General features: G+C 34.9%; 1 protein-coding gene across 1 annotated transcript; it reads right to left on the minus strand.

Moving 5' to 3' along the window:
• Positions 1–8,011: 8,011 nt before the first annotated feature.
• LOC106342664 (membrane metalloprotease ARASP, chloroplastic) lies at positions 8,012–9,560 on the minus strand. Its single transcript, XM_013781665.1, has one exon. It carries the CDS (start codon positions 9,441–9,443, stop codon positions 8,112–8,114), a length of 1,332 nt encoding a protein of 443 aa, XP_013637119.1. The 5' UTR covers positions 9,444–9,560; the 3' UTR covers positions 8,012–8,111.
• Between the last annotated feature and the right edge of the window lie 201 nt (positions 9,561–9,761).

Genomic DNA, 9,761 nt, shown 5'->3' on the forward strand with positions numbered 1-9,761 from the left:
TGTGGTGGGTTCCATTGGCGAATCAGGTTGGATCCAGGTTCTAAAATGTGGGCTAGGCGGACGATTAAACGGCGCGGACGCGCTTGGCGGTTATGAACCGTGGCGTTTTGGTCCAACTCGGCCATTAAATCGTAAAATCGAAACAGTTCACGTTTTGAGATTTAAAAGCTTGAAATCAGAATTTAAATGAAATTTCGACAAGTTTTAAACTTTAAAGAGCAAGAAAAATGCAAAAAAATGGATGGCGGCCGTAGAGAGGGGTTGCAGAAAACCTATATGACTTTAAGAAGACGAAGAGAAATTTACAAAATTACCTTTCATTAAAGGAAAACAAGATAAAAGAGGGAAAATGCGTTAGTCTATGTCAAACTCGGGAGGCTACCATAGAAACGACGACATTTAACCATCAGACTAGAGTAATACATTGCAATATTTTACAAGAGTAACATAATATAAAAATATACAGCTACAAAACTAAAAAAAATACTCAAAATTAATCTCTGATTAATTCCCGAATAATCTCCGACTTTTTGTTAAATTCCTAGGCCCGGACTGACCGTCCGACTCACGTTATAGCGTAGTTTCGAACATGGGGTTGGATGGATGCTTCTGTTGTGAATGCACGCTTCCCCACATCACTTAACTCAGTTTCTGCAACAAAAAACATGCATTGAAGATCAAACATATTGTGACAAAAAAAAAGAAGAAGATCAAACATAAACTTGGTGAAACATGGAATCCACTTCTGAACACGTTCTATAAGAGAGCCGGTTTTGGACCAAGCCCAACGAAACATTCGCCTTAGGCTCTTAAATATTTTTGAAATTTTTTATATATAAATAGGCCTCTAAATTTGTAAAATAAAATTTTTAGACTGCTAAACTATTGAAATCTTTATTAAATGGTGTATTGCCCCCAAAATATCAGGGCTGGCTGATGTAAAAAGTCCAAATGTAAAGCTTATGGAAGCGTAATGTTCTCTCCGAAGACATCATCCTTCACTGGTTCCATAAAGGAACCAACTCAAAGGGCATGTTAGTTCCACAGCATAAGGAAAGTTGGTATCCCAAACAATAATTATCCGATTTCGGACATTTGATCTGATTTCTTAAAAAGTCTTGTGATGAAAGTTGTAGGCAAACCTTTGTGAAAAGCCTAGAGCCATTTGTGAATTGTCTTGAAGCGAGGCAAATAAAGTAGAGACGTTTCTGCTGCATTTCTACTGTAGAGTGCGTGTACTATGACGTATCTGCTGAATTTTTTCCATATTTTTTGTTTATTATCTAAAGCCAATAAGTTTCTGTCTATCTTTAAAATCTTTAGTTTTGTGTTTCTGCTGCATCCGCAAATCTCCTTTTGAGATAATTGTGTTTTTTTTTGTTTACAATTTCTCTGTTTCTGAACTTTTATGTCCCTTTTAAAGGCTTTCGCTAGTAGATTCATGCTAAAGCAGAAGCTGCGTAATATAAGGTTAATTCAAGGGAAATTGGTCTGAATGACCATGAAAAAAGACATAATTCACTAGATAACCAAATACCTTAGATTTTCGATACACTCATTCCACTTTATGTAATAATGCTATTTTACCCTCAGTGATGACCGGTGAAACCTGAAGAAAATAAAAATAAAAAATCCTAGTTATTAGCTGTTTCAAGTTACTCGTGGCGTAATTATATTCACATCTTTCCTTTTGCCTTTATTTGGTAAATTTTGAGAAATTGATCCACATTTTCTTCACCTCTTCGAACCACATTTCCTCCTCACCATCGCCACCGTCTGTGTTCTCTGATTTTATTTCTTTCTCTAACTGTGTTGCAAAGGGACATCGTCTCCACTTCGGGAATCTATTGCGAGAAGACGTCGTGACAGTCCAATCGGCGAGAAGGAGCACACTGACCCTTTTCCCATTCACATCGGCGCTTTTGTCTCAGATATGTTGCAATACTGTAAGTTCTAGGGTGTGTGCTTTAGATTCTATTCTTGTGATGCTCTTTTTCCCTATTTGGGATGTAGTTCAGCCTAGTCGAATCTAAATTGTTAAATATAAACCCTACTTTGGGTTGCATGTCGGATCTAGTAGACAGAGGTCACCGAATCGATTTAGGGTTGAACTTTTACCGATTTGTCTTACTCATCTGTTTACATCGAAGTCTATGGTAATTTTGTTTGGAATGGAATCGAGACAAACATAACAAACATAGTATATGTAGAACTATTTGATCGGTCTATGCTATGTGACATGGAATAGCTTAAATTGTTAATCATTCACCTACCCTTCTGTTTTGCACTTCTTTATGATGTAGAAACAATCATAAGGTATTTATAATTTATACTCCATTCAATGTACTTTTGTGTTCCAAGTTATATGTATATATACAATACTATATCAAATAGAAATAATTATCTTGTTTTATGTATCAAGTGTAGTTCACTCCTCGCAAATGGTAATGTATAACAATTCCATTCTATGTAACCATGTGTACCATGTCATATATAGATTTACTATTCCATATAAATAGAAATGTTTATCTTCTGCTATGTATTGACTGTAGTTCGCTCATGTCATATTCTCTTTGTGATTCCAAGACAAAAACATTTGGCTTAGAATTAATGTTTTTATAGAACTAAGCGACTTTGGCTTTGTATAGGTTGCTCCGCTGTATTTACACTTATTATGTTATAAATGCACGCCGTTGGGATGGAATTGAAGTGTATGGCCTTCACTGAAGAAAATGTTTATGTAGCTGCAGAGTACTACTTGATTGAAACACTGGCACTGTGTCAAGCCGGAGCACTCACCCAGGACGTGTAGACATGGGTTTATGGTTTCTAAGCATTGTTTTTATGTTCTAGCTTTGCTTCTTGTTTTTAGATACTACCATCTAAACTACCTCTGTGTTGTATTAATGTTTTATGTAGTGACTCCAACTCTATGTATCTTCTTCCTTTTCGTTGCATACACTGGAAGAATGAAATCATATTCCATATGCGTAAATAGTGTTTCACTAACTGCGTATAGTACGTACACTATCTTAAAATAGTTAACACAATTACTGAGCTCGACATGGCAATATACGCTTCTATAACACATATTTGCCATATAACATTATTATGACATCAAATAAAACATAATACAATGTGATGTTGAATGGAATGATATTCATATGATGTTGTCTGTTCTACTTCCTTTCTCTAATTCCCTCAATCTTCATTTCTTTCGCTACAGTCAATTTAAATTTGGTGTAAGCATTACCTCTTTCTCTGCAATCATAAACACTTCAAAATGTGAACAATATGTATTATGCTATTTATTTTGTCACATTTTCTATTCTATATGCTAATGCAGAATGGAAACAGATCTTATTGGCATTTCAGATTTGGATTTAGTTTATGGAGGATTGGGGTTGACATTCGATTAGGGTTTATATTTCTATGTAGGGCTTAGAGATAAGTGGCTAGGGTTTAGTTTATGAAAGATTGGGGTTGACATTGAATTAGGGTATATACTTCCATGTAGGGTTTAGTAAATTAATATTGAGATGGGATTAAGGTTATATTTTCGTGTAGGGTTTAGTGATTACCTTCTTCCCTGTAATCATAGATACCTCAAAATTTTTTAGTGATTACCTTCTTCCATGTAATCATAGATACCTCAAAATTTGAACAATATATATGTAATGTGCTATATCGTTTGTTACATTTTCTATTCTATATGATCATGTAGAATGGAAATGCATGTTACTTACATTTCGAAATTGGGATTTAATTTATGAAAGATTGGGGTTGATATTGGATTAGAGTTTATATTTCCATGTAAGGTTTAGTGATTAGTGGCTAGGGGTTAGTTTATGAAATATTGGGGTTGACATTGGATTATGATTTATATTCCCGCGTAGGGTTTAGTGAATACTGAATAGTTGATAGGGTTTAATTCATGTATGATTGTGGTTGACATTGAGTTAGGGTATATGGAAGATTGGGGTTGACATTCGATTAGGGTTTATATTTCTATGTAGGGCTTAGAGATAAGTGGCTAGGGTTTAGTTTATGAAAGATTAGGGTTGCCATTGAGTTTGGGTATATACTTCCATGTAGGGTTTAGTAAATTAAGATTGAGATGAGATTAGGGTTATATTTCCGTGTAGGGTTTAGTGATTATCTTCTTCCCTGTAATCATAGATATCACAAAATTTGAACAATATATATGTAATGTGTTATATCGTTTGTTACATTTTCTATATGATCATGTAGAATGGAAATGCATATTACTTACATTTCAAAATTTGGATTTAGTTTATGAAAGATTAGAGTTGACATTGGATTATGATTTATATTCCCGCGTAGGGTTTAGTGAATAGTTGATAAGGTTTAATTTATGTATGATTGTGGTTGACATTGGGACAAACATTACCACCTTCCATGAAGGCATAGCCATATAAACATTTGAGAAATATGTTAAAATGATCTTTAGATTGCAACTACATTTTCACATTTTCTATTATATATGCCTCATGTAGAATGGTAATGCATCTTACTGTCATTTTGAAATTTGGGTTTAATTTATGGAAAATTGGGGTTGACACTGGATTAGAGTTTATATTTCCGTATAGAATTTAGTTATTAGTTTATAGTGTTTAGTTTATACTCCGTGTTGGGTAATCCTTGCTTTCTTCACCTTCATGCTTTTGAGTTCCTTCGGATGGACTTACAGTGGTAATTAGATGGAATACAACATTTATTGGTACGCATTCTAATTTACACCACTTGTTTAACTCTGCACAGTAAAACATCTCTAATAACTCCACCTATTTACGTGGCTTCCTCCTAATCCTTTATATGAAATAGTTGTAATCCATTAGTGGCCATTTAGTGCAGGGAATACGTCATCATCTCTGCACAACCACACACATCAGCGTCTACGTAAGTGGTTATTTTGGGTCATGTGCATACACCTTATCTAGTTTATGTAGTTCATGTGGAATGGAAAGAAGATTCTTCGCATGTATCTATTTACGTTCATAATATATATTACATTCCATCTGACTCATATCAAACGGAAAGTTCCGTCGTCTAAATTGAACGGTTTTACTGAACTCGGCTTGACTTTATGTAAACCATTTCGTATTTTACTTTCACCATGCACCTTATCACGGTTCTGAAATTGAGAACACCATCACTCCATTGTAAATGAACTTACAATAATCCATTCCACGTACGTGACGTAGTATGGAAAGCAATACAATCGGAATAGGATTTATGTCATCATCTTCAGATCGCCGTTATGTTAACAGAGTTTCTACCTCTCTCACATCTGTTCGTCACTACTCTTGATTTATATCCTCCCGCATACGTGCTCAAGACAGCTGTGCACAACGATCCCTATTATATGTGATTGTTACAGTGGCAGACAAACCCTCCACGTCGTTCACTTTATAACAACGAACCGGCAACCTGTTATGGTAAGGGGCATAACCGGGTGGAATCAAACCAAAAAGTCTGACAATGAATTACGTCAAAATCATTGTTACTTTCTTCATTTGTTTTTCAAATCTGGCTATCTCGCCAATAAGCCCTATTATTAATGTATTTCTTACCTTCACGTAGAAAATACTATATTTATCATTTTCTTCATTATTAAAACTTTAGATTTGGTACAAATTGTGAAATTGGTAGCTGGTTTCAGAAATATACGTGATTAACTAAACACACGTAAGTACGTACACTTAGACCTTGATTTGGAGAGAGAGAGAGAGGAACGTGAGCTTATGTTAATTGATTATTTTACCTGTAAATAACACTTTGCAATATAGTTTGGGTTAAGTTGCAAAAAAAACTTAGATTCTCCGCCTTAACAAGAACGCCGGATCCCCACGGTTAACAATATAGTTTGGGATAGTCGGTTGACCTCGGTCGCCGGATCCCCACGGTTAACAAAAAAGAACGCCAACTAAATACCGGTAAGCTAATAACTTTTAATAATCCACGTTCAAATATTCATATACCAAGTTAAGTAGAGTCATGTGAACAAGTTAAAGCAAGAGTTTCAGTAAGATTAGGTTGGATGCTCTTGCTAAGTCGAAAATTAATACTGAATATATGCAAGAACCTAGGCTTTCATTTGTTTTGTCAAAATAAAATCATGTCATAGACCACATTTAAAAGATATGGAATTAGATTACTCGTTGTTTTTAACTTCCAATAAATGATTTGGGTCTAGGTACAGTAACGACAATTCCCACAAAACAAAAAAAAATCTAAGCGGTTTCGAGAGTGAAGAACAAGTTAAAGCAAGAGTTTCAGTAAGATTAGGTTGGATGCTCTTGCTAGGTCGAAAATTATACTGAATATATGCAAGAACCTAAGCTTTCATTTGTTTTGTCAAAATAAAACCATGTCATAGACCACATTTAAAAAAATGGAATTAGATTACTCGTCGTTTTTAACTTCCGATAAATGATTTGGGTCTAGGTCCAGTAACCACAAAAACAAAAACAAAAACAAAATAAAAAACAAAAACAAAAAAAAAATCTATCTAATCAACTTTGAGATGGAAACCTAGGGCGGCATAAATTTCGGAATCTGAGATTCGAACTGAAAATTTTGATATGTTATTTGATCTGTATAAATACTAGAATGAATTTTATAAGGCGATATAAAACACATTCAAACCCAAAGTGTTATTAGCTGAACTCAAACGAATCGGATAACCCAAAAAAAATCTGAAATTAATAGTCAATATAAATTTTTGAAACATATATAATATATCAAATACTCAATTCAATGTTTATTTTGATATGATATATAAAAATAAGTTTTAAAATTTAAATAAATACTTTAAACGCCCAACTGCTTATAAATAAATATTTCATAATTTACTGACTGAAATAACAAGTTTACTATATCTATAAGATAATGCATATTATTTACAAACTATGTGTTTTCACGATTGATTTAGTCTTTATTGTTATTTATAAATTTGATGTGTGTTAGATTAATTTTTATTTAGTTTAAGAATTTTTTTTCTTATGTTTTACTTTAAAATTTTGTTTTTTACTTGGGGTATATCCGAACCAAACCAAACCGATATAACCCAAATTCGAACAATATATTATTACTTTATAATTTTTAAGATACTATACAAATTTGAAATCAAACCTCAAATGTTATTTTCTGAATCCGACATGTACTAATAAAATATTATAAAGGGACACTAGATTTTGACCCGTACAACCATGCGGATGATTATTTTTATTTGTACACACATAATTATTTACAATATTACTAATTGTTTGATATAATATTTTAAAATACAATACTTTTATAGTTCACATACAATATTTTTTTTTAATTTTCAGTGATAACATATTTTATATTATGTGATACAAAATTCTGAATTGAAATACATTATTGGTTAATGATCAAAATTTCAATTGAAAAATTATTATATTAAATTAATATAAAAAAATTAATATAAAATTCTACATGATTTTAGTTATAATTACAAAATTAATCAGATATTTAATTTTTTTTATTTAAAATGAAATATACATTTAAGTTTTAAATAAACACGAAATTAACAAATATTTTATAAAAATATTAACTGAAAAATGAATATATATTTATCTAAATAAATACAAAATTAATTAAATATTTAAAAGATTTATTTTAATGAAAATGAATAATATATTTATATTGTAAATAAAAAGATATGAAAATATTTTATTCATATACAATTTCAGAGAAAATGTAGGAATATCTATTTGATTTTTTTTTTGTTTTAGAATAATTCAAAATAATTTATATATTTATAAAAATATAATTTAAACAACTTTATAAGAGGAGTCCAAATAAAAAAATCACATGAACTAAATGATTACTTCTATTTTAATATATAACATGTGTGCGTAAACCCGAAATATCCGGTCCAAAACTCGAACAGCCATGCCTATACAAACCAATGGCAACCTTGTGTCGAGAGAGTATCGCCATCTACGCAGAGTTAAGAGTCATGAGTTCAAGACCGACCCTCGTTATACACCCAATCACAAATCAATTTCCATATTCAGTATCACATTACTCGAAACACTTTTCTTTTGGCAAAAGAGATGTAACTACAACATTTCTTGAATGAAATCAAGGCTAAGTGTGTCCTTGACAATGAGAAACAATCCAAGGAATATCACAAGCATGATCCCTGAAGACATGATCCCCTGCTCCACCTCCACAGGAAGCTTCCTCCCTCCTCTAACCGCCTCCAACAGTATCAACGCCAACGTTCCGCCGTCGAGAGCAGGCAACGGCAAGAGATTGATCACGGCGAGGTTGATATTCAGCAGCGCCGCGAACTGGTAAAGCCCGTCGGTGTTCGATCTCGCCACCTCTGCTCCCACCGCAATGATCGCCACGGGACCTGCCACTTTACTCGCAGTCTGAGAGAAGTTGAAGAACGTCTGCTTCAGACCGTCCAAGACATTAGAAGACAGCCCCATAAACTCCTTCCCCGCGAACCTAAACGCTTCGGGAACGTTCCTCGGCCTCACCTTAGTGATTCTAACGTTTGGAGACAGCTGAACACCGATCTTCCCCGTCCCATCGAAGTTCTTATTAGGCCTAACCCGAACAACCAAATCTTGATTCCCTCTCTCGATTCTAAACAACACATCACTCTCGGGGCTTCTTTTAACAATATCAACAACCTTAGAGACAGCATCAGGACCAGTCTTAGACAGCTCAGCACCATCGACAGAAAGGATAACGTCACCAGAAAGCAACCCATCACGAGAAGCAGCAGAAAAGGTCTTAACTTCGGGAACAAGAACACCAGGGAACGCTTCTTGAACAGGCAAACCAACGGACAACACTTGTACAAAGATTATAACATAAGCAAAGATCACATTAGCGATGATCCCCGCCGAGACAACAATCGATCTATCCAAAACCGGTCTGTTCTTGAGCAAGTTCTCATCGTCGGTTGCAATCTCGCTGTCGGGATCGTTGTCGGGGAAACCAACGAACCCGCCTAGAGGGAACGCCCTAAGGGAATACTCAACGTTCTTGAAATCGAACTTAGCTAGAATCGGACCAAACCCGACAGCGAACTTACTCACGTGGATTCCTTGGAGGGTGGCGGCGAGGAAGTGGCCGGACTCGTGGACGACGATGATGGCGGTGAGGACGGCTGTTGCTTCCAGGACGGACTCGAAGCTTCCTAAGTCGATCCCAGGGAGAGCTTTTGGTCTGAGACGGAGCCGTTCTCCATGCGGGGGGCTCTTGTTTCCAAAGGGTGCTCTGTTTCTGAGGGTTTGGTTGGGGAAAGCAGAGGGGTTGGGGTAAAGGTGGGATTTTGAGAGGTGGGTTTTGGATCGGGGAGGGAGGTGGTTGAGAGGGGAGAGGAAGTGAGGGTTTCGATGAGAGATTGAGGGAGATGAGATGTTTAATAGCATGGTTTCGTTAGAAGTGGTGGATTTTTGGGGGCGAAGTGGTGTTTGATTGGAGCCATTGTGTAAGATAAATGAGGAAAACAGAGTCGTGGTGTGGTTTGGCTTTTCTGTGGGTGTGTGGATGTGATTCAATTCTACAAAGAGAACAAATCTCTGTCTCACTAGTTTTTTGAAATGGTTATTGTGTAATGGGCCTTGTTACAAACTGAATATTGATACTTTTGGGCTTTAGGGGCCTAACATATTTGGGGATATTTGATTATGGAACGCAATTTTATGTTGCAATTTGGATGAACTATGAAATTGATAACTTTTTAACTT

Source organism: Brassica oleracea, chromosome C4 (genome assembly GCF_000695525.1).
Source record: "Brassica oleracea var. oleracea cultivar TO1000 chromosome C4, BOL, whole genome shotgun sequence".
Classification (NCBI taxonomy): Eukaryota; Viridiplantae; Streptophyta; class Magnoliopsida; order Brassicales; family Brassicaceae; genus Brassica; species Brassica oleracea.

Bases quoted from the DNA above. Each gene is read 5' to 3' on its own strand.
- LOC106342664 (XM_013781665.1), bottom strand. From the start codon at position 9,443: ATGCTATTAAACATCTCATCTCCCTCAATCTCTCATCGAAACCCTCAC.